The sequence below is a fragment of the Littorina saxatilis genome, linkage group LG4 (assembly GCF_037325665.1).
Source record: "Littorina saxatilis isolate snail1 linkage group LG4, US_GU_Lsax_2.0, whole genome shotgun sequence".
NCBI classification, from domain to species: Eukaryota; Metazoa; Mollusca; class Gastropoda; order Littorinimorpha; family Littorinidae; genus Littorina; species Littorina saxatilis.
In genome coordinates this window covers 61,826,878-61,853,195 of record NC_090248.1, presented here as the reverse complement: position 1 = coordinate 61,853,195, position 26,318 = coordinate 61,826,878, and the positions used below count along the sequence as shown (strand labels likewise).

Sequence of the window (26,318 nt, the reverse complement as noted above, 5' to 3'; positions counted from 1 at the left end):
TCTTCGAAGGTGGGGTTAATCGCCGTCAAAATCCAGCACATGGCAAATAAAAACAAACTACATCAAGACTGTACTGCGCCACGACCCGGCTACGCTTGTTTTGTGCAGTTCAAAATTAGCTGTAGGGAGAGCGTGCAGCTTCCCGATCTAGCAGATCCTACCCCGACCAAACCACGCAGATTGAGATCATCCCACGCTTGGCCCACGATTAATTGGCCACGTTCTGGATTTTGATGGCGATATGCCCCGATTTGATAACTTTTTCAAATCGCGTGGGTAAGGACGTGGCGCTGTTTGACGGGGCCTTTAGCTAGTTTTGCCAGCCGCACAATCACCCGGGCCCACTCATCACTGACAGTAGGTTTAGTTCAGCGAGTGTCACCTTACCTGTTAGTCGTCTACGTTTTTCAGTGCGAGTAAAATATGAGAAGCAGGACGAACTACAAGTAAGACTAGCAGAGTCTAAGCCTGAAGGCCGAGAACTCTCAGGAAATAGAAGTGTGAGTAAAGTGTGAGTAAAGAATCAGTTAACTGTGAGTGAAGTATCAGTAAGAAGCAGGGCGAGCTACAAGTAAGACTAGCGAGGTCTAAGCCTGAAGGCCGAGAACTCTCAGAAGATAGAAGTGTGAGTAAAGTGTGAGTAAAGAATCAGTTAGGGGAAAGGCTCCTAATATCGGACCGGCTCCTAATATGGACCACCTCCTGTTCTGACAAACTAACGGCGCTAGAGCGCTCAAAACATATTCATTCGCTTTATTCACCCTCTCTGGATAAGTTGTACATGTCAAAACAGTTGCTGAACACAAACCTCAAAACCGTTAGGCTTTTTCGCTTTTTTTCACCTTTGGCAGCATTCACTCTAAATTTGCTGCCTAAAACGGACTCGTTTCTGTCCACAGCCAAAGCTTTCATAACACAAAATTGGCTATATATGACAGCTAAGACAGTATTTTTTACATTTTAACAGTGTGTACCCCGAGTTTCTACTGCAAACAAAAAATAGTAGCAAAACCTCAAAGTATGTGTGAGTCCCCTAATTATATGGACCACCTTCAACAAATCGAAGAAAATAAAAACTAAAGGCAATTTTAATTAATTCATTAAGAAGCTTGCTGAAAATAACCTATAACTAGCCCTCGAGATTTCAAAAAAGTATAACAAATACTCTTTTTTGTGTGGAAGTTGATAATTTCACTTATTTTCACTCTGTTTTTGATAAGCTTCTTCAGTTTCCTGGTGTGCTTCAAAAAATGCTCTCATCAACCCGAAACAGCTACATCTAAAGCATATTTGAATTAGTCTGACTTGCACACTAAGTTGTATCATGTTATTTTGAAGTATAGGAGGCTTTTTACAGTGATTCGTGAAGGCCGCTTCACTGGTCCATATTGTGCGTGAGTATGTGTGCGTGTGGGTGCTCCTAATATGGACCATTTGTGATTTGTGATTTTGTCTGTATTTAATTTTTTCTGAAGGTCTATCAAAGCTATTTCACTCTAATTAGGCCTAACGGTTAAACCGTAAGAGAGAAGGACTACCTTGTGAAGGAAATCACGAATAACACTGTAACAGGCAAAGTTTGACAGTGATATCCTTCACGCTTTTAGAGCGCCAACCAGAGATATAGCGTGACATAGCAAAGTGTGTTGCACGCACTGTGAGTTCAGCTCACTGACCGGGGATAGTTGGCGTTGTAAATCGCAACTAGGGTATTGTTACACTTTACCACTGTCCTTGGACATTGAGGGGTTGTCCAAGTAATCGGCCGGGAGGAAGGAATCCCGGATAGATGCGACAGGAAAGCACTTAACAGGTAAGCATTCGAATATCGCAAGAGTGTTTATCGCATAAGTTGAATCGACTAACACTGTAAACTGTAAACATAGCAGACAGATATCTGAGACAAGATGTCCGATATTTATGTTGTGCAGTGCGTCGTATAACCGGTCTGAGAGGGAGATAGTGACCAGATGACAAGTGTGAAGGATCTGAGAATCCGCCGAAGTATCATAACTCTAGACCAGCATAGCTGAAATTCGACGGGATTTCGCGAAGTTATTGCAAGGTTATGGTTGTCCGTATAGTTGGACCATAGAGGTCACAGGACGAAAGGAACTGAGTAGACCGAGGTCGCCAGTGGAAGGAATTAGTATTCAGATACATTTCCTAGTGAACGGCCATAGACGCTGTGTAATTCTGTGTATGAACAGAGTTAAAATATGTCTATAAGATCTTAAGTACATAAGATATAATGAGTGTTTAGTAGGCAGAGCAGACGGTGATTTGATTCTGCCGGAATATGAACTGTAACTGTTTTTCTGACTACACACGAGCCGCGATTCGATACCAGTAAAGTAGATATCGTGTGCCTGTGAGTTTACGGACTGTTTGTGTATTTTTCTAGATAAGTGAAGGACATAGGGTTTTGTTAGTGAATTTGTGCACGGGATTGTAATCTCGAGTTGTTTTTTCATCCAAACCTGTGAGTACCCAATTTTTGAATACCTAACATTTTGATTGTGTGTATTTGTGTGTATGTTTATTGTAACTGTATAATACAGTGGAGGGAACCTACATTTGGAGTTGTGTTTGTTCCTGTATGATAGCGTACTAACGCATTTGCATTCATTCACATACCTACCACAAAATGAAACTTCTTCGCAAGAAAACAAGCCGCTAGTTATCAGCAATAAACAAAAAGTGGTCCATATTAGGGGCCCTTCCCCTAGCTGTGAGTGAAGTATCAGTAAGAAGCAGGGCGAGCTACAAGTAAGACTAGCGAGGTCTAAGCCTGAAGGCCGGCCAAGAACTTTCAGAAGATAGAAGTGTGAGTAAAGTGTGAGTAAAGAATCAGTTAACTGTGAGTGAAGTGTCAGTAAGAAGCAGGGCGAGCTACAAGTAAGACTAGCAGGGCGGCGCAGGTTCTTGGCCTGAAGACCGAGAACTCTCAGAAGAGAAAAATGTGAGTAAACTGTAAAGTGCATGTGAGTAAAGAATCAGTTAACCGTGAGTGAAGTAGAGTCGAACCTGCCCTGGAGACCACCTGTCCATAAAGACCACCTGTCCATAAAGACCACCTGTCCATATAGACCACCTGCGCATTAAGACCACCCCAAAGGATCCCCGACGGTTTTTGCGACTATACAAATAGTCAACTGTCTAAAGAGACCATTTTTGCGACTATACAAATCAACTGTCTAAAGAGACCATTTTTGCGACAATACAAATCAACTGTCTAAAGAGACCACCTGTCTAAAGAGATCACCTGTCTAAAGAGACCATTCTTGCTCAGTGCCTTGGGTGGTTTCTTTAGACAGGTCAGTAAGGTATTAGTAAGAATCACTGCGAGCATCAAGTAAGACTGAACGTGCGGTCAAGATCTAAGCCTGGAGGCCGAGAACTGTCACGAGAGAAAAGTGTGAGTAAGCTATCAGTAAAGTGAGACTGTTAATACAGTACGAGTAAAATATCAAGTGTAATACTAAAAGTGCGGTCACGATCTAAGCCTGGAAGCCGAGAACTATCACGAGAGAAAAGTGTGAGTAAGCTATCAGTAAAGTGAGACTGTTAATACAGTACGAGTAAAATATCAAGTGTAATACTAAAAGTGCGGTCACGATCTAAGACTGGAGGCCGAGAACACTCAGGAAAGAAAAGTGTGAGTAAAGAATCAGTCAAGTGTGAGTAAAGTATCAGTAAGAAGCAATGCTGGCACCACGGGAAGAAGCTAGCAGCACGATGGAGGAATTAAGCATGTGGTCGGAGGACGATGGGGGGACAGTGGGGGTGCGGCGCAGGCTGAGGCAAGGTGTGATACGAGCGCTGGGGTCACTCAGCTACCTACTGGTCAGCCCTCTCATGGACTGTCGCCTGCGATCTCATCCCAGGTCAGTGGTCTTGGAAAAAGCTGGTACACGGACACAAACTGACAGACAGACAGACAGACATATTCAATTCTTCTTCTTCTTCTTCTTCTTCTTCTTCTTCTTCTTCAGCGTTCCAGAATTGTTCTGGTTACATGTGAGCTCGTTTGCCCATTTGAGTTCCCCACACTACTCTGAGAGCATAGTCAGCTCACTCCGCTTTCGTTGAGTAGGCATGCTGGGTATTTTTGTGTTTCCATAACCCACCGAACTCCGACATGGATTACAGGATCTTTTCCGTGCGCACTTGGTCTTGTGCTTGCGTGTACACACGAAGGGGGTTAAGTCACAAGCAGGTCTGCACATAAGTTGACCTGGGAGATCGGACAAATCTCCACTCTTAACCCACCAGGCGGCAGCGACCGGGATTCGAACTCACGACCTCCCGATTAGGAGGCCGACGTCTTACCACCACGCCACTGCGCCCGTCAATTCAAGCACACATTCTCGTGCTTACATACGCGGGAAAAACTGGCACAGGCGCAAGCAAGCCAACCCGAACGGCGCACACATACGAGCTTGGCGCAGACACGCACGCATGCATGGCACATCAGTGTTCACACACACACGCACGCGCGCGCACACTCACGCACCCACGCACACACTCACGCACGCACAGTGCTTAGTTAAATTGGCCGTTGTCATACATTAACATCATGTCTGTGTGCGTGCTTGCGTGCGTTGTGTGTGTGTGTGTGTATTTTTCAGGATAGTGCCCGACTACAGCGTGCTTGTGTTGATGACGTACATGGCCAACCCGCCTCTCGGTCTCCTCCTGTGTCTCCTGCATCAGCACACCAAGAATCTCTTTTTTCGTGAGTTCGACGTCACACCCGATAGACCATGTTCGGATAGAACTTTGTAGGGTTTGAATGGCTTGTGTAAAAGTGAATCCTCTCGCTTTTGTTGGGTCAAACTTTTCCACGTGACATAACAGGCCAGTCACTTTAGCGAGGAAAGCTTGCCTCACTGAAAGCAAGAGTATTCACTCTTTCACAACCCTTATAAAGCCGACAGAGTTATTTCCTCAGTTCGTCCATTTTGATCCCCAAGTTTCTTCTTGCTCTAACTCGGCTGTTTTACACGTCATGTGCAACTTTCACACGACGACCGTTTCTGTGAGAGTCACGTCTGCACAGCGCGATTATCCTGTCATGTATGTTTACTGAGCCATGGACAGTGAACTTTTTGTATCTAAAGGAAAAGATAGTTTACAGGACAGATACTTTTACGTGTGTGCCACTAAAAGAGAAGTTTATGCCCACGAAGTCTAATATAGTGCGTTTCCCCAGCTGTGGGCCGAGAAAATTTGGTTTAACAGAGAGAGAGAAAAAAGTTAAAAAACAAAGGAATACTGTACTCACCAATACAACAACGAGACAAGACGGTACGAATTTTCGCTTATGGAAGCTTCATCAGGAAAAACAAGAACACAAAAGACAACAAAAAGCAGACGCAACACGGAACGAACAAGGTTTGAAAGAAAATGGAGGGGAAACACGCAAAAAAGGGAAGGAACTCTAGGAACGGAAATGAATGAAAGGGGAGAGGAAGAGAGAGAGAGAAGGTTATTCTCTACCACTGAAAGAAAAGTTTATGTTGAAAAAGTCTGGTGACGACTTTCCGTATCGTTGAACATGACTGTTTCGTTTTAATTTGAGCCCAGCACACTTTACACACTGCATTCTTTAACCGAAAGTGCTGTTCACATGGCAGACTTTTCACCAAATTTCCACCAACTTTAATTTGTTTCAAGTCGCTCGATCAGGAGTTTTTGAGACCCTGTCCGCGAACAAAATGTATCATACTGTGAACGGTCCCGACGATTACCATTAAGTTCCCATTTAGCAGCGACTTGAAAACTCAGTAGAGCGCTGATCGACTCCACATGCAGTGATTTACAGCCGACTTGGAGCAGGCTTTTATTATTGTGCCGCTTCGCGATAGGTTCGCTGTGTAGCCCCAAACTGACAACGACCGGACATGCCGCAAGTCCACTGAACATCGTTGATTAAAACAAGTATGCGCGTCAGGGCTGTTCACATAGGTAGCGATTTTCAACCGACTTGGTCCTGACAAAACTCGCTTGAAAGTTTGTGGAAAGTTGGTTGTACATTTGCCATGCCATTCAGTTTGTCTCTTGATCCCCAACGGATCGAGCCTCCTCGGCGCACTCTTGTAAGCATTTACAGGAAATGAGTTGTTCTTTGATTCAAAACTGCTACAACAACTGATGCCGAGTTCGGTTGAAAACTGTCAGTTTTCAGGGACACCAACTCCCCCACCCAAACGCCCACCCATTTAAAAAAAAAGAAAGTGTTAACAATTTACAGGTTGATACGACTTAATTCCTTCGCTCACCAGTGACTGTTCATGTTACCACTAAGACGTTTGATGAACAATGCAGGTAACCGACAGCGGACCGCTGACGTTCTGTATATCTTCATCATCGTCATCTCCCACGTCATCATTGGCGTCACTGCTACCTGCATCTGCTTGACAGTGGCCTATTACGTCATCGGTGGCCAGCATCCACCAGAGCCTTTGCTGTGTGTGTTCGGTGACGCTGACTTTCAGGTGAGTGACATCCAGGAAACATCACAGTACAATATCTGACTCACTGAGTCATTGGTGAGTCTTGATACTGAGCAGTGTCCGTCCGTATACCCACACAGGGAGGGAGCCCTCTAGAGAGGGGGGGAGGGGGGGGGGGGGGAGGGGGGGGGGGGGCACTGAAATAAGACATGACGAAGAGAGTCGTGTAAGCATTTGCTTTCATCTTGTTCTTTCAAATATTAGTATTTTTCTTAGGCTTCCTTCCCACACTCGAAACGCACAGTACTTGCACTGACACACACTATAGTGTGAATGCACACCCACACTGCGACACACACAATAGTGTACCCCCCACACACACACACACACCGAGACCCACTAACCAGTGTACACCCCAACCCCCCCGACACACACACACACAAACAAACACACTAGTGTACACACACACACCCACACACAAACACACTGAGACCCACACACTAGTGTACACCCCCCCCCCTAAAAAAAACCACAAACAAACATGCACACTGAAACCCACACACACACACTGAGAAACACGCACTAGTGAACACCCACCAACACACCTACTGGGTACACGTATACCCACCCACCCACACCAACACACACGCACTAGTGTACATCCACCCATTGACTGGGGAAAACTAGTGACTGGGAGACTGGTTCTGCCTTACTCTTACTTACCATTTGTGTCAGGCTGTTTAAGAGCGCTTACCTATTTGTGTTTGTTTTGTTTATCAACCTTGACCTATATTGATTTGACCTTGACCTGGATGTGGTTTGACCTTGACCTGGATGTACGATTTGGTGTGCAGTACATGGAGGATCGGGGCATGGGAAAGACGGAGTACTGCCGGGAGAAGATGCGCGGCAACGTCAGGTTTGACAGGCCTGACGTCACTCAGCACGTGCGGCTGGTGAAAAACGGCTGTACATGTTACTGACTGCTCGACTGGAACCCTGTGTTCCACTTACATGCTACTGTGAGCTCGACTGGAACCTTGTGTTCCACTTACATGCCTCTGACAGCTTGACTAGAACCCTTTGTTCCACTTTCATGCTACTGACAGCTCGACTGGAACCCTGTGTTCCACTTACATGTTACTGACACTGATCTCGACTGGAGCCCTGTGTTCCACTTTCATGTTACTGACACTGATCTCGACTGGAACACTGAGTTCCACGTTCATACTGCTGACATCTCGACTTAAACCCTGTGTTCCACTTATACATGCTACCGACAGCCCGACTGGGAACCCTGTGTTCCTCTTTTATGCTACCTACAGCCCGACTGGAACCCTGTGTTCTTCTTTCATGCAACCGACAGCCTGACTGGAACCCTGTGTTCCTCTTTTATGCTACCTACAGCCCGACTGTAACCGTGTGTTCTTCTTTCATGCTACCGACAGCCTGACTGGAACCCTATGTTTAATTTTCATACTACTAACAGCTCGACTGGAACCCTGTGTTCCACTTTCATACTGGCACTGCTGACAGCTCGACTGAAACCCTGTGTTCCTCTTTTATGCTACCGACAGCCCGACTGGAACCCTGTGTTCTTCTTTCATGCAACCGACAGCCTGACTGGAACCCTATGTTTAATTTTCATGCTACTGACAGCTCGACTGGAACACTGTGTTCCACGTTCATACTGCTGACAGCTCGACAGAAACCCTGTGTTTCACTTTCATGCTACCGACAGCCTGACTGGAACCCTGTGTTCTTCTTTCATTCTACGACAGCCGGACTGGAACCCTATGTTTAATTTTCTTGCTACTGACAGCTCGACTGAAACCATGTGTTCCACTTTCATACTGCTGACAGCTTGACTAAATCCCTGTGTTCCTCTTTTATGCTACCGACAGCTCGACAGAAACCCTGTGTTTCACTTTCATGCTACCGACAGCCTGACTGGAACCCTCTGTTTAATTTTCATTCTAACAACATCTTGACTGGAACACTGAGTTCCACGTTCATATTGCTGACTGCCAAAACAGAAAAGCAAACAAGAACTGAAATGTGTTCAAATTACTTCAACCAAAGTCTACAGATCTTTGCTGCCCCTTTCAAAGAAATATTCATGACTCTGTCTCCGACCTTCACAGCATCACCTGTAGGGCTGCTTCCCTCAGGCAGATCACTTCAACATAAAGAAGCAAGTCAGACGATGATCCTGTGTTACAGTGTCAACACTTGATGCCATTAGTCATGACATACTGTCATACAATTACTGTACCATTTTCAGTCTCACTAGTTGAAATTGTCTGCTCGTCTATGAACAATACTGCTTTAAGCTCGTCTTTCGTCACATGAGGCATTGCTCTGATTAAATTGTTTATAAAAGCATTATTACAGTTGATGTAATTTATATTAAAAAAAGAAAAAGAACAAAATTGTTATTGTGCTGATGTTGCTTTTTACATTTAGTCAAGTTTTGACTAAATGTTTTAACACAGAGGGGGAATCGAGACGAGGGTCATGGTGTATGTGTGTGTGTAGAGCGATTCAGACTAAACTACTGGACCGATCTTTATAAAATTTTACATGAGAGTTCCTGGGAATGATGTCCCCGGACGTTTTTTTTCTTTTTTTCGATTAATGTCTTTGATGACGTCATATCCGGCTTTTTGTAAAAGATGAGGTGGCACTGTCACACCCTCATTTTTCAATCAAATTGATTGAAATTTTGGCCAAGCAATCTTCGACGAAGGTCGGACTTTGGTATTGCGTTTTAGCTTGGTGGCTTAAAAAATTAATTCATGACTTTAGTCATTAAAAATCTGAAAATTGTAATTAAATTTTTTTTATAAAACGATCCAAATTTACCTTCATCTTGTTCTTCATCATTTTCTGATTCCAAAAACATATCAATATGTTATATTTGGATTAAAAACAAGCTCTGAAAATTAAAAATATAAAAATTATGATCAAAATTAAATTTCTGAAATCGATTTTAAAACAATTTCATCTTATTCCTTGTCGGTTCCTGATTCCAAAAACATATAGATATATGTTTGGATTAAAAACACACTCAGAAAGTTAAAACGAAGAGAGGTACAGAAAAGCATGCTATGCAGCACAGCGAAACCACTACCGCGCTGAACAGGCTCGTCAGTTTCACTCCGTTTTGCACAAGCGGCGGACTACGGTCATTGTGAAAAAATGCAGTGCGTTCAGTTTCATTCTGTGAGTTCCACAGCTTGACTAAATGTAGTAATTTCGCCTTACGCGACTTGTTTGTCTTTCTGTCGCCTGCATGCATGGTTGTATTTGAAAAACATTGCCTTCTGGACACACACCACCACGCACACACACATACAGGCACGCACACACACAGAGGCACGCACACACACAGAGGCACGCACACACACACATACAGGCATGCACACACACAGAGGCACGCACACACACACCAGCACGCACACACACAGGCACGCACACACACAGAGGCACGCACACACACACCACCACGCACACACACATACAGGCACGCACACACACAGAGGCACGCACACACACACCAGCACGCACACACATACAGGCACGCACACACAGAGGCACGCACGCACACACACATACAGGCATGTACACACACAGAGGCACGCACACACACTCCCAGCACAGAAGTAACAAAACAGACCGTATCATGACATGGTAAATATATTTTGTCAACAGCCGCGTTGCTAAGTGACATGTACAGGTACAGGGTGCACAAGTGTCTGATTCCTCCCTGGCAGTTTGACCTTGACAGTGTGCTAACCGGCCCTGTCAACACAACTGTGTCGCTCACTATATGGGTCAGAGTTCATTCCAACTATTCACGACTTCAACACAGGATTTTAACAATACAGGGCTTAACCATCATAATGGATGAATTATACTGCCACTTTTCACCGAGCTAAATATAGCTAGCTTGCCTCCATGTCAAGGACAGCAACTCTTCCACAACACAGATATGCCTGGTTTTCACTACGGCCGCTCTGTTGCCTCGTCCACCCCTTGAGGTCGAACTGGTCACTGACACCCCCCCCCCCCCCCCAATAGTATTCAGGCATCGGATCACCCAATTAAAAAAAAAAAGCCTGAGAGCAAACGCCCCCAACCCCAGAACTTTTCTTTTAAGAAATATGAAGCAAAATCATGCAATCTAGGAATCTCAAGAAAGATCTGTGGCGATTTGAAAATGTCAGCACTCGTTTCTATCTTTCTTTATTTGGTGTTTAACGTCGTTTTCAACCACGAAGGTTATATCGCGATGGGGAAAGGGGGGAGATGGGATAGAGCCACTTGTCAATTGTTTCTTGTTCACAAAAGCACTAATCAAAAATTTGCTCCAGGGGCTTGCAACGTAGTACAATATATTACCTTACTGGGAGAATGCAAGTTTCCAGTACAAAGGACTTAACATTTCTTACATACTGCTTGACTAAAATCTTTACAAAAATGGACTATATTCTATACAAGAAACACTTAACAAGGGTAAAAAGAGAAACAGAATCCGTTAGTCGCCTCTTACGACATGCTGGGGAGCATCGGGTAAATTCTTCCCCCTAACCCGCGGATCCCATGCGTGATAGAAATGCACCTGCCGAGATGGCCCTGCTCATGGGGATGGACACACTGTGTACTGTCAGACACGATACGTGACAACAAGGTCATGACTCTATGATACATGTACAACAAGGTCATGACTCTATGATACATGGACAGTACAACAACACATCAGACTGTACTGCCGTTGCTTAACCAGAACACAACGTCCTGTCAAGACACAGCCGACGACCAACATGGATTTGTATAAGATCTATGTGTAAAAAACAAAGACTGTCACAGTCATGGCAGGACAACAGAAACAAGTGTAAGTGGCAACAATGTCAACACTCAGCTGGTCCAATCTCATTTATGCCCTTCACCAAAGGACAGTTGAACCTGCCCCGGCAGCCACTTCTAAATCACGACCACCCAAAAGGAGCCCCGACAAGGTTTTTTCAATATAATTCACCTTTTTATAATGATTACAACGAAACCCTCCTTTTTAAGACCCCCCCATCCCCAAATTTAAGACTTTTTCCTTTGCAAGACCTTGATGTTTTACATTTAAAAAAATGTTACCCCCAAATTAAGACTCACTCCTTTTTAAGGCCTGATTTTCTCAGATGTTTGTAGGTCTTAAAAAGGAGGTTCCACAGTACCTGTCTATAAGGACTACTGTTGGTTGGTTTGTTCCTTAGGAGGTAGTTATAGACAGGTTGGACTGTCACATCAAGGACACGGGACCCTGCAGAGGACCAAGAGTTGCAACTTGTCCCTGACCCTTGACCACTGTCCAACATTAAGCCTGGGTCAGTGTCACTCACCTCTATGTTATGTCACAAATAGAGATGTCTTTCTTTCTTTATTTGGTGTTTAACGTCGTTTTCAACCACGAAGGTTATATCGTGACGGGGAAAGGGGGGAGATGGGATAGAGCCACTTGTTAATTGTTTCTTGTTCACAAAAGCACTAATCAAAAAATTGCTCCAGGGGCTTGCAACGTAGTACAATATATTACCTTACTGGGCCCTGATACTGGGGAACACCTTACAATTGCATGGGGTGCCTAGACTTTCTGGTTACTGATGAAAATTGCGTTTCCGATTCATGACAAGGTTAACAAAACCAATTGCAGCTGCCGTGTCACCAAAAATGCAAAACTGGCTGCCCACATCTGTATAGGACGAGTAGACTGTATGTCGATGATGTATTTAACATCTGTATGTTGATGACGCATTTGATAAATGAAATGAGAAATTTAGAGGACTCCCATACACCTGTTTTACATACTTATTTATTCCCACTATTGTCCCCGCTTTATTCCCCAGTATCTGGGATGGTCTCAAAGGGATTTTGACACAAAGCTGTAGAACTCAGAGACAGACCTGTTGTAATATCAATTATATTATGTATAAAACAATATGATATAATAATAATACTTCTTCTTCTTCTTCTGCGTTCGTGGGCTGAAACTCCCACGTACACTCGTGTTTTTTGCACGAGTGGAAATTTACGTGTATGACCGTTTTTTACCCCGCTAATAATAATACTTTCTTTCTTTCTTTCTTTATTTGGTGTTTAACGTTGTTTTCAACCACGAAGGGTTATATCGCGACGGAGGGAAGGGGGGAGATGGGATAGAGCCACTTGTCAATTGTTTCTTGTTCACAAAAGCACTAATCAAAAAGTTGCTCCAGGGGCTTGCAACGAAGTACAATATATTACCTTACTGGGAGAATGCAAGTTTCCAGTACAAAGGACTTAACATTTAATAATACCCCATTTGTGCAATACACATGGGAAGGAAGCACTTCATGCTAACAGATCTGACAAAGACACTACCTGAGGTTTACCTCAGAGTGACACAAAAACAAACAACTATAAAAACAAGTGAAACATACACAATAACAAAGATATTCTCCTCCAGTGGGGCAAACATACAAAAATGTTGCCACAAACACAAAAAACTATAAAAATAAGTGAAACAACACATACACATTAACAAAGATATTTTCCTCCAGTGGGGCAAAAATACAAAAATGATGCCACACAAAAACAACTCTATAAAAACAAGTGAAACAACACATACACAATAACAAAGATATTCTCCTCCAGTGGGGCAAAAGTACATACATTTTGACACACACACACACGCACAAAGTTGAAAAAAACCAACAGAGAGTGCTCAAACATCAACATGTCAAACTTACATAAACACAGTAATTCTCATTTAAAAAGAGGCAGGGAAGGAGCTGTAACATTCTAAACACAGTTTGTTTGTTTGTTTATTTGTTGCTTAACGTCCAGCCGACTACGCAGAGCCATATCAGGACGAGGAAGGGGGGGATGAAAGGGGCCACTTGTCAAGCGATTCCTGTTTACAAATGCACTAACCCATTACTTGTGTCCCAGCAGGCTTTAGTAAAACTAAATTAATACCTACTGGAAGATTACCAGTTTCCAGTATGTTAAAATAGGCTTAACCTATCTACTGCTGGACTTACATCAGAACACTAACAGATTAAACTATACATGAATCGCGAGACAAGCGGCAAGAGAAGAGATTTTTTGGAAAAAATACAGGTGAATGAGCAAGAAGGCAGAAAAAAGAAAAGAATTCATGAAGAAAAAGAGAGCATGACAGGAAAGAGGAACCAAAAATCTACCTAACAGCAAACTAGAAAGCTCCTGCGGTTCCAAAAACAGGAGGGGCCTTTAATTTCATAACCGCAGTGCCCCACTGCGGGAAAACACAGTTGCATAAAACACAAAGCTTGTAGAGAACACAAGGGAACTTCTCGAAAACTTTATTACCGAGGGATGATAGCATTAGGTCCATATGGTCCTTTCTTACAGCTAGTCCCTACTATAATACACACATGAAACGAAGAACAAGTGACATACAATGAGACCAACGCTCTCCCAAGTACAAATCTTAGATGCATCAGAGAATAAATTTACTATCTGTTCAAGATTCTTGCTTCAACATTAACGCTATCCCTTCTCAAATGTAAACCATCACAAAATCATAGCTTTGTAAACGCTAGAAAAGATCTTTGAAAGCTGTGTGTGTGTGTGTGTGTGTGTGTGTGTGTGTGTGTGTGTGTGTGTGTGTGTGTGTGTGTGTGTGTGTAGCAGGCAATCTTCCCGGCCAGCAGGTAAATATAATTACCAAAGAAGACAAATTTAATTTTCTTTTCTGAATACATTAGTATGTTTGCCCCAGTATATGGCATCAAAATAAGAAAACCTGATTTTTTTTTTTATGAATAAGAAAGATTAGCAACACGGTTGCAAAACACAAAACTTGCAGCAATACTAAATTAACCTGCTAGCACACTGGTCTTGTTCTTGGACATGCCTACAAAATTAACCTGCCAGCACACTGGTCTTGTTCTTGGACATGCCTACAAAATTAACCTGCTAGCACACTGGTCTTTTTCTTGGACATGCCTGCAAAATTAACATCCCAGCTGCTTTCATTGCATACTGAGAATTTTCTGCGGAATTAAACTTGCAGATTGACAGAGTATCCCTTACAAAACTAATTCAGCACACACAAAAAAACAAAACAAAAACCCCAAAATAATCTCATTCCACACAATAAGATGTAGATTAGCTGCAGAGTTTTGGTAAGCAATCTGGTGGAAGGATGCAGAGTATTCTCCGTGTGAAAGTCTGGACAGATGATCCCCCGTGATTTCAAACACTGTCTATGAAATCACTGTCTACGTGTGGAGGGATGCGCTTATCATCTTACATCTTAACTTGACAAAAATATTGCAAATAACGTAACACATACAAAATGTCACTGATGGAAGTTCATAACATCCTGCTGAAGGAACCAAGACTGTCTAGAATTAACAAGCATCTACTACTCTGAGAGATCCGCACTGTAACAGAGCTTGACCTGAGCTGATTCCATTGCAACAACAGCTTCAAAATCCTTGAGCATATTTCATTCAATGCTTCTGTGATAAAATGCACATGAAGTCATCTTCAATAGTTATGCTTCAATTTCAAACTTCAGAGAGCAAAAGCAGGTCTCTATAGTAATATATTTCAAAACACAAGGATAGGCATTGATAATTATACTGACTATCCATCCATGTTCCTGATTATATTCAACGTTAGCAGACTACAAAAATAATAACAATGTGACAGAATAGGAAGTTGAATCAACAACTTGGTAAAGATCAACACTTAGAGGTAAACTTCATGACAGCTACATAATTAAAAAATCAGCAACTTTCCTCAAATATCAACCCAAATGAATCGAGTAAAGACAAACATCTCTTGGGAGGAGGAACCAGATCATCTTGCAGACCTGGGAACCCCTGTTTTGCACTTTGAGTATTCTCAAACAAACTTGGTGTATTTTAAAAAAAATGAACGTACTCCACACAGCGTTTGCACATCCATGATTAAAAAATGCCTTATGCGCGTCCGTCACACCGTTAATTAAGTTTACCTATACATTTAAAACAAATGGTTTTTTCCAATTTTTACTGACACAAACTGTACCGTATTTGACGGGACTACAAGCCGCGACTTTTAAAAAAAAATCTCATTGCGGCTTATAAAAAGATGCGGCTAAAACGTTACCTAAACTTGAATAGTAATTCACCTAATGGAAGTCGCCGCGGATTTTCATTTCGCTCGATTAGTGATTACCGGTACTTTATTAGCTCTCTACTCAAGACTCGGCGCTTTTCTCTTTCTTTCGCGAATCTTCGTTTGTCAACAAGTCGTCGTGACAAGCGTACAGAGAAACACCGGATGTATCAGGATCTCGCGTGCGCGCGAGATTTCGTTTTTATGTGTCTCGCGATAGTTGGAGGAGCGAGAGCCGCCATGTTGTGTTTTCGTCTGCTCGAAATGTGCGCAAAAGTTGTAAATCATCCCAAAAAAGCTTTTTCCGGGTGGGACTACATGTGTGTGTTGGTTACAAATTGTGTGTGTGTGATATTTTTCTTCAAACTTTTTCACTTTTCTTCTTTGTTTCACTTGTTTATTCTCGGAGCCGATTTCGCCAAATACCGTACTTTCGTTTGCCTGGTTGTTTTGATTGATTGACACGAACCGATTATATTTTTTTCGACGGCGGCTAATATAGCGACGTAATCATGTGCCAAAATACTGGATCGGCTTCAGGATGGGCCTGTGAAGAAAAGTAGTCTAGGAATTTTTCTCGTCGTATTTTTTTCCCACTGACCGTACTCTCGACAATCATGCGTACAAAATACGGCGAAATCGTATGGGTTCCCAGGTCTGATCTTGTCTCTTGCTTATTTCATAAAGAAAATAATTTTTACAAGAAGAAAAATAAGCTAAAACGAGAGACAGAAAAGAACGCATACCCCAACTATACACCCAATTTTAAACTATGCACCTTGTTTCATGAGCCATATTACTTAATACGCATACACAGGTGCCTGTAATGGGAGGCACCCTCTCAAGAGAGTACACCTCTCAGTAAAGGAAACTTTGCAAATGAGAGAAACCAAAGTGCACCTGACAAGAAAGAAAAAACAAAAAAACAAGGATAATGACGTGACATTTTGCTGGTACAATGCCATACCTCACACCACAGGTACCACTGTGCACTTCTGGCCAGTGCAAAGTCTGCACAAACAACCGTTACATGTAATACTTAAAACAAACAACAACAAAAATGAAAAATGAATGTATTGTAAAAGCAAATCATGGGCTGTCATAAAAGAGATGTGTGCAAGATCTCTGTGAACACGCCTCAATACTTGTCATCCTTCAAACACACTCTCATGGCACTGACATGACAGTCAGACACAGTCGATATCAACACAACACACTCTGGCCCACAAAGCACCAACAACTTCAAAATATACAAAGCAAAGCAAAGGTCATTTACATGCACCGATTGATGCACACAACACAATCACACAGTCACTGAACTGAAGATTAACTAACTAAAGTGCACACTTTACCACAAAAATACAATACAGTGCCAAATATGAACCTCATAATAATAGCAAACAATATACACAAAAGCTCAGACAACAGTAAAATAAACAAGAGTCAAAATATTGGTCCTAAGAGAAGCAATACAGTCTTGTGTGTGCCTGGACCGTGCATGTAGCCTCAGTGCTGGCGAAACAATGTACTTTTTTCCGTGACGTTAGCATGTCAATAAGTGGACCCACACAAAAATCCCTGGCAGTATTAAGTGTGGCAATAGGTCTCAACAATCAGTCAACTCTAAGTGTCAACCCTGTGATGACTCAACCCTGTGATGACAGCTGCATGCACACCTCACATTCACAATGCCCAGTGCTGCTGCACTAATGTAGATTGCTCCCTCAATATCAACAGGATCTAAAACGTACAGCCTCTCACATAATCCTAAGCCTATAATCAATATAAACATTGTTTTATCCTTTTCTTTCTTCTGATGTCTTCAAAATGCAAGACACTGAAAATTATCTTCAATACATTTAACAAAAACTCCATAGAGAATACAATTTCATGACCTAATTTTAGAAAACCATTAACAAAGTACAAAATATAAAACCAGTTATCATTTCATTCTGATCTGCAATGTGCTGTATAAAGACTGTCAAAACCTATCACACCGAAAGTCTTCCCACCTTGAAACAAATCAAGATATTGCAATAACCATGGTAACTTTTCTGATGACAAGACCATCCAAGCAACAAGCTCCGAGCATGGTAAAAGCTTTCATGAGAGCCAGATGGAGAGTGAAGCGACATCACTTGCGGTTTTGCTTATCAACAAGATCCACAATCCTGCAATGTCTGCAATGTCCACAGTTCCCTCCCCTGAGTCCGCTCCCCTTCTTCCCCTGTCAATACAGTCGCTTCTCATACCTGCAACAGTAAATGAGGTCATCAACAATAAATGAGGTCATCAACAGTAAATGAGGTCATCAACAGTAAATGAGGTCATCTATATCTATATAGGGCTTGTGTGTGTCTGTCTGTCTGTCTTTCTGTCACTTCGCGATGCACGGCCAAAGTTCTCGATGGATCTGCTTCAAATTTGGTGGGCATATTCAGGTAGACCCCGGACACAATCTGGTCGATGAAAATTTTCAACACGTGCTCTCAGCGCGCAGCGCTGAACCGATTTTGGTTTTTATGGTTTTTCTGTACATCCATTCCCAGTAACTCTTCCTTATCTTCTCCAGTGTTTTGCGTATTTATCTCCCTTCCTTCGTGTGGCGTCAATCGCGTACGGTGCGCCCGGCGAAGCAGGCGTACGGTGCGAAGCCGGGTACCCGTCAAAGCCGGGTATTGGTGCGCCACTCACCTGGCGAAGCCGGGTCCGGCGAAGCCGGGTACCCGGCGGGTATTCATCTAGTCAACAATAAATGAGGTCATCAACAGTAAATGAAATCATCAACAATAAATGAGGTCATCAACAGTAAATGAAATCATCAACAATAAATGAGGTCATCAACAATAAATGAGGTCATCAACAGTAAATGAAATCATCAACAATAAATGAGGTCATCAACAATAAATGAGGTCATCAACAGTAAATGAGGTCATCAACAGTAAATGAAATCATCAACAATAAATGAGGTCATCAACAATAAATGAGGTCATCAACAGTAAATGAGGTCATCAACAGTAAATGAGGTCATCAACAGTAAATGAAGTCATCAACACTTTTCTTCTTGGCTTCTACACACAGCAACCATCACACCTAACAAACAGTAGGGGGCCAGGTAGCTCAGTTGGTAGAGCACTGGACTTGTGATCATACGGTCAAGGGTTCGAAACTATGAGGCTGGGACGGACACCGGTCAACTTTATGTGCAGACTCAGAGACAGTATCAATCCCACCCCCGTGTCACCACAGTGGCACATTAAATACCTCGGTCATTCTGCCATAAGTGCAGGTGGCTGATTTCATCTAAACACGCACACACCTGGGTAGCGCAACTCTTGTTTTGTTAGCTTTCCACTGGGAGGAAGCCACCTGAATTTCCAGGAATGGGATAACAAAGTAAATGAAATTAAATAATGCAGGTATCGCTTAAACCGGAATTTTCTGGTATTCTGCCAATTCAAAATCTCAACAAGAAGGGCAAAGCCCATACGACTCATATGCTTGACCTTGACCTTTACATGACCTTGACCTTCAGGGTCAAGGTCAAATAACGAAACCAAGCAATGACATCATACACTAAGAACTGCTTTACACATTTTTCCTACCAAAATACATGTGACCTTGACCCAAGGTCAAGGTCATCCAAGGTCATGCAACACAAAGCTGTTAATTCCAGACATAGGAAGTACAATGGTGCTTATTGGCTCTTTCTACCATGAGATATGGTCACTTTTAGTGGTTCACTACCTTATTTTGGTCGCATTTCATAAGGGTCAAAGTGACCTTGACCTTGATCATATGTGACCAAATGTGTCTCATGATGAAAGCATAACATGTGCCCCACATAATTTTTAAGTTTGAAACAGTTATCTTCCATAGTTCAGGGTCAAGGTCACTTCAAAATATGTATACAATCCCACTTTGAAGAGCTCCTGTGACCTTGACCTTGAATCAAGGTAAACCAAACTAGTATCAAAAGATGGGGCTTACTTTGCCCTATATATCATATATAGGTGAGGTATTGAATCTCAAAAACTTCAGAGAAAATGGGAAAAATGTGAAAAATAGCTGTTTTTTAGGCAACATTTATGGCCCCTGCGACCTTGACCTTGAAGCAAGGTCAAGATGCTATGTATGTTTTTTGGGGCCTTGTCATCATACACCATCTTGCCAAATTTGGTACTGATAGACTGAATAGTGTCCAAGAAATATCCAACGTTAAAGTTTTCCGGACGGACGGGGGGGACGGACGGACGGACGACTCGGGTGAGTACATAGACTCACTTTTGCTTCGCATGTGAGTCAAAAATACCAAAAATAACAATGGCATTAATGGGCCATACAATACATACCGGGTGCTTATTCGTTTGACCAGTTTATTCTTTATTAGTCTCGGAGAAGAAAAATGATCTCCATCAGCGTAAAATGTCATATTTTGGTCAAAATACAAATAACGTACCCTAAAGGGCCACCACTACCAGAGAGAACGTGAACGTGTTTCAAGAAGTGCATCATGAGAAAAAAGGTGACTTACGAGTGCAGTCCGTGCACGCCACCCTCAATCTGTGCAGACGTCGTGCGCTTCTCAAACTTCAGCTCTCCCGAATACATCATGGACCTGCAAAAATAGCAAACATTTCTTGTGTTTAGTGTGCTTGCTCACTTCTTCCTTTTCCTGCTTTGAGTAAATCTGCAGAGTTCTGTAATTAACTAATATCAAGTGACTTTCTCATCTAAGTGACCTCTATACCGTCAATCCTGGGCATGCAATCAGAAATTTAGTAAGAGATGTGGGAGAGAAAATCACTGACTGTTCATGAGTGATAGATAGTTCCTTACTGTACACGAGAGAGAAAAGCTGACTGACCTTAGGAGTGAGAGACTCTTGGCTCTGATGTCATGATAATTAGTTACTGTACATGAGAGATATATATACTACACATGAGAGTGAGAGACAGTTACTGTACATGAGAGAGAGTTACTGCACCTGAGATAAATAGATAGCTACTGTACATGAGATAGTTACTGTACATGAGAGTTACTGCACCTGCGATAGATAGCTACTGTACATGAGAGATAGCTACTGTACATGAGAGATAGTTACTGTACATGAGAGATAGTTACTGCACCTAAGATAGATAGATAGCTACTGTACATGAGATAGTTACCGTACATGAGATAGTTACTGCACCTGAGATAGATAGCAACTGTACATGAGATAGTTATTGCACCTAAGATAGTTACTGTACATGAGATAGTTACTGTACATGAGAGATAGTTACTGCACCTGAGATAGATGGATAGCTACTGTACATGAGAGATAGTTACTGTACATGAGAGATAGTTACTGCACCTGAGATAGATAGTTATTGTACATGATATAGTTACTGTACATGAGATAGTTACTGTACATGCATGAGATAGTTACTGCAGCTGAGATAGATAGCTAGCTACTGTACATAAGATAGATAGCTACTGTACATGAGATAGATAGCTACTGTACATGAGAGATAGTTACTGTACATGAGATAGATAGCTACTGTACATGAGAGAGATGGATAGCTACTGTACATGAGAGAGATGGATAGCTACTGTACATGAGAGAGATGGATAGCTACTGTACATGGTAGATAGATAGCCACTGTACATGAGAGAGATGGATAGCTACTGTACATGAGATAGATAGCTACTGTACATGAGATAGATAGCCACTGTACATGAGAGAGATGGATAGCTACTGTACATGAGATAGATAGATAGCTACTGTACATGAGATAGTTACTGTACATGAGAGAGATAGATAGCTACTGTACATGAGAGATAGCTACTGTACACGAGATATTTATATATACTACACATGCTAGTGAGAGATAGTTACTGCACCTGAGATAGATAGATAGCTACTGTACATGAGAGAGAACAGCACTGACCTAAGGATAGAGAGACTCTTGGCGCCGATGTCCTGACAGCCATGGCGGATGCCGGAGATGAGGTAGGGAACGAACTTGTGAATGGAGCCCTTGTCCACGATGTTGCCCGACACCCCCTGGGCCACCTTCACCTTGTCTGTCTCACTGAAACACACACACACACACACACGTCAGAAAGAATAACGTACATACATTGTCATCACACTATTCTCTCATGGAAACTACAGTAGTATTTACTTTTTTTGTGCCATATTCATTTCTAAATCTGTTTGTTCGAGTTTGACAAATATATCATGGAAACAGCCACATACTCACTAACATGTTTTCAACGAAGAATGCAGTGACCTACCTGTAGTGGCGCGTCTGACTGGCTTTGAGTGACCTACCTATAGTAACGCGCCTGACTGGCTTTGAGTGACCTACCTGTAGTAACGCGCCTGACAGGCTTTGAGTGACCTACCTGTAGTAGCGCACTTGACTGGCTTTGAGTGACCTACCTGTAGTAGCGCACCTGATTGGCTTTGAGTGACCTACCTGTAGTAACGCGCCTGACTGGCTTTGAGTGACCTAGCTGTAGTAGCGCGCCTGACTGGCTTTGAGTGACCTACCTGTAGCAGCACACCTGACTGGCTTTGAGTGACCTAGCTGTAGTTGCGCACCTGACTGGCTTTGAGTGACCTAGCTGTAGTTGCGCGCCTGACTGGCTTTGAGTGACCTAGCTGTAGTAGCGCGCCTGACTGGCTTTGAGTGACCTACCTGTAGTAGCGTGCCTGACTGGCTTTGAGTGACCTACCTGTAGTTGCACGCCTGACTGGCTTTGAGTGACCTAGCTGTAGTAGCGCGCCTGACTGGCTTTGAGTGACCTACCTGTTGTAGTGTGCCTGACTGGCTTTGAGTGACCTACCTGTAGTTGCACGCCTGACTGGCTTTGAGTGACCTACCTGTAGTAGCGCACCTGACTGGCTTTGAGTGACCTACCTGTGGTAGCGTGCCTGACTGGCTTTAAGTGACCTACCTGTAGTAATGCGCCTGACTGGCTTTGAGTGACCTACCTGTTGTAACGCGCCTGACTGGCTTTGAGTGACCTAGCTGTAGTAGCGCGCCTGACTGGCTTTGAGTGACCTACCTGTAGTAGCGTGCCTGACTGGCTTTGTGCACCTCCATGGCATCCAGGGAGCCCATCCCTCGGTACTTTTTCAGTCGCACGCCGTCAGCAAAGAAATATTCTCCGGGGGCCTCCGACGTTCCCGCCAGCATAGAACCCATCATCACTGCACAAAACAGACACTGCTACTTTAGTGAAGGATGTCTTGGTGTTCTATTCAGAAGACCCCCCTTCCCCCTTTCTCTCTCTCACACACATAAAAATAGAAAATCGCCCAAAAGGAGGGAATAAGGTTTGCCAAATCTTATATAACACAAAATTCAGACTGTGTCTCTGGATTTCTTGGATGTTTTACAACATGGGACAAGACACACACACACACACACACACACACACACACACACACACACACACACACACACACACACACACACACACACACACACACACACACACACACACACACACACACACACACACACTCTTTTTAACATCAAAAAAATTCTACACTGCAAAGGTGATGAATTCAAAAAATGTGGCCCCTGTGGCAGCCAGTGTCTAGCCGAAGGAAGGGAGACAGCTATTACCTGTGGAGGCGCCGAGTGATAAGGCCTTGATGATGTGGCCCACAGAGGACACGCCACCGTCAGCGATGACAGGAACGCCAAAACGCCGAGCGTATTCCGCCACCTTATAGACCGCCGTTGCCTGGGGTCTGCCCACCGCCATCACTGTCACACAACACAATACTGTCACACAACACAATACTGTCACACAACACAATACTGTCACACAACACAATACTGTCACACAACACAATACTGTCACACAACACAATACTGTCACACAACACAATACTGTCACACAACACAATACTGTCACACAACACAATACTGTCACACAACACAATACTGTCACACAACACAATACTGTCAAACATGGGAGTACAGTGGAAACCCTGTAAAGACCTTGACTTTTCACACTTTCTGTTCAGAACCTCTGTAAATCTACCCCGATTTCAAGACTCCCACCTTTTCAAGACTCCCACCTTTTTAAGACTCCCACCTTTTTAAGACTCCCACCTTTTTAAGACCCGATTTTCTCAGATTTGTGAAGGTCTTAAAGGGGGTTGCACTGAATTCAGCAGACTGTTCAAATGTGTAAACACAGTGTTATGCACTGAATTCAGCAGACTGTTCAAATGTGTAAACACAGTGTTATGACTGAATTCAGCAGACTGTTCAAATGTGTAAACACAGTGTTATGACTGAATTCAGCAGACTGTTCAAATGTGTAAACACAGTGTTATGCACTGAATTCAGCAGACTGTTCAAATGTGTAAACACAGTGTTATGACTGAATTCAGCAGACTGTTCAAATGTGTAAACACAGTGTTATGACTGAATTCAGCAGACTGTTCAAATGTGTAAACACAGTGTTATGCACTGAATTCAGCAGACTGTTCAAATGTGTAAACACAGTGTTATGACTGAATTCAGCAGACTGTTCAAATGTGTGAACACAGTGTTATGCACTGAATTCAGCAGACTGTTCAAATGTGTAAACACAGTGTTATGCACTGAATTCAGCAGACTGTTCAAATGTGTAAACACAGTGTTATGCACTGAATTCAGCAGACTGTTCAAATGTGTAAACACAGTGTTATGCACTGAATTCAGCAGACTGTTCAAATGTGTAAACACAGTGTTATGACTGAATTCAGCAGACTGTTCAAATGTGTAAACACAGTGTTATGCACTGAATTCAGCAGACTGTTCAAATGTGTAAACACAGTGTTATGACTGAATTCAGCAGACTGTTCAAATGTGTAAACACAGTGTTATGACTGAATTCAGCAGACTGTTCAAATGTGTAAACACAGTGTTATGCACTGAATTCAGCAGACTGTTCAAATGTGTAAACACAGTGTTATGCACTGAATTCAGCAGACTGTTCAAATGTGTGAACACAGTGTTATGCACTGAATTCAGCAGACTGTTCAAATGTGTGAACACAGTGTTATGCACTGAATTCAGCAGACTGTTCAAATGTGTGAACACAGTGTTATGCACTGAATTCAGCAGACTGTTCAAATGTGTGAACACAGTGTTATGCACTGAATTCAGCAGACTGTTCAAATGTGTAAACACAGTGTTATGACTGAATTCAGCAGACTGTTCAAATGTGTAAACACAGTGTTATGCACTGAATTCAGCAGACTGTTCAAATGTGTAAACACAGTGTTATGCACAAACACACACACATCTGTCCCCCCCCTCAAAATCCCTCTCCCCAAAACAAGATAAGTGAACAAAATCAAACACAAAACAGGTACAAATAAGCACAAAACAGGTACAACTAAACACAAAACAGGTACAACTAAACACAAAACAGGTACAACTAAACACAAAACAGGTACAAATAAGCACAAAACAGGTACAACTAAACACAAAACAGGTACAACTAAACACAAAACAGGTACAACTAAACACAAAACAGGTACAACTAAACACAAAACAGGTACAACTAAACACAAAACAGGTACAACTAAACACAAAACAGGTACAACTAAGCACAAAACAGGTACAACTAAACACAAAACAGGTACAACTAAGCACAAAACAGGTACAAATAAGCACAAAACAGGTACAACTAAACACAAAACAGGTACAACTAAACACAAAACAGGTACAACTAAACACAAAACAGGTACAACTAAACACAAAACAGGTACAACTAAACACAAAACAGGTACAACTAAACACAAAACAGGTACAACTAAACACAAAACAGGTACAACTAAACACAAAACAGGTACAACTAAACACAAAACAGGTACAGTGGAACACCAAATGTAAGACTCCCTCCTTTTTAAGACATGATTTTCTCAGATTGTTGGAGGTCTCAAAAGAAGGGGTTCTAACTAAGCTAAAAACAGGTACAACTAATAGTCTAAAGCATAAAAGGCCCCAAGAGCTACAAGCACCATACCTTCCTTTCTTAGATTGTTGGTTGTGTTAAAAGGGGTTCCACTGTACAACTAAGCTAAACACAGACACAAAATAGTGTATAAGCCCTAAAGGCCCACAGAGCTAGCAGCGACATACCTTCTTGCGTGATGCAGATGGAGCCACTCCCCATCCCCACCCTCAGAGCGTCGGCCCCGGCGTCAATCAGGTTCTTGGCCTGCGCCGCAGTCACCACTGGAACCAAAGCAAAAGGAGGATAAGGATTAGATAAGATTTAATATAGTCCTGTGAGGTAACCCTCATGGAAACTCAGGCTGCTTTCTCACTGGGGAAAGGGAGCTGCCATTCAGTACTTCGCTACCCAGCCCTGAAAGTGGCAAGTATTTTACTCGCCATGGCTAGTAAAACATGTAACTGGTGAGTAAAAAAGGTCCTCTATTCGCCAAATGCGAACAAAGTTGCTGGAGAAAATGGTTATTTTGGCAAGTAAAATTTGCTCTCTGACACCATTTTTTGGACTTTCAGGGCTGCTAGCCTTTTTTTTCTTTTTCCAGCATGAGTGTATTCTTGTTTCCAAGCCCTGAGACTTTCGCTGTGACCCTGGGATTCTTTATCGTGCGCATGCGTGCACACAGGGGTGTTCGGACACCGAGGAGAGTCTGCACAAAGT

The 26,318-nt window shown here is 42.7% G+C and overlaps 2 protein-coding genes across 8 annotated transcripts in view; one reads left to right on the top strand and one right to left on the bottom strand.

Moving 5' to 3' along the window:
* Nucleotides 1-321: 321 nt before the first annotated feature.
* On the top strand, nt 322-8,876 carry LOC138965307 (uncharacterized). 2 transcript variants are annotated; one of them, XM_070337440.1, is made up of 5 exons: nt 322-500; nt 3,314-3,887; nt 4,632-4,738; nt 6,331-6,500; nt 7,313-8,876. In XM_070337440.1, exons 2-5 carry the CDS (start codon nt 3,706-3,708, stop codon nt 7,439-7,441), a joined length of 588 nt encoding a protein of 195 aa, XP_070193541.1. In that variant the 5' UTR covers nt 322-500; nt 3,314-3,705; the 3' UTR covers nt 7,442-8,876. The 2 variants fall into 2 exon arrangements, with proteins under 2 accessions (XP_070193541.1, XP_070193540.1); XM_070337439.1 differs by having other exon boundaries at nt 322-625.
* Nucleotides 8,877-10,139: 1,263 nt separating this feature from the next.
* LOC138965304 (inosine-5'-monophosphate dehydrogenase 1b-like) overlaps nt 10,140-26,318 on the bottom strand; it is a 49,706-nt gene continuing 33,527 nt past the window's right edge. For 5 of the 6 annotated variants that reach the window (XM_070337433.1, XM_070337431.1, XM_070337430.1 and 2 more), the window contains 6 exons: nt 25,787-25,882; nt 23,267-23,410; nt 22,701-22,845; nt 21,575-21,718; nt 20,179-20,262; nt 10,140-17,896 (listed from right to left, as the gene is read on the bottom strand). In XM_070337433.1, coding sequence (XP_070193534.1) covers nt 17,875-17,896; nt 20,179-20,262; nt 21,575-21,718; nt 22,701-22,845; nt 23,267-23,410; nt 25,787-25,882 — 635 coding nt within the window. In that variant the 3' untranslated portion in view covers nt 10,140-17,874. The remainder of the gene's footprint in view (nt 17,897-20,178; nt 20,263-21,574; nt 21,719-22,700; nt 22,846-23,266; nt 23,411-25,786; nt 25,883-26,318) is intronic. The other variant, XR_011455402.1, reaches the window with a different exon arrangement.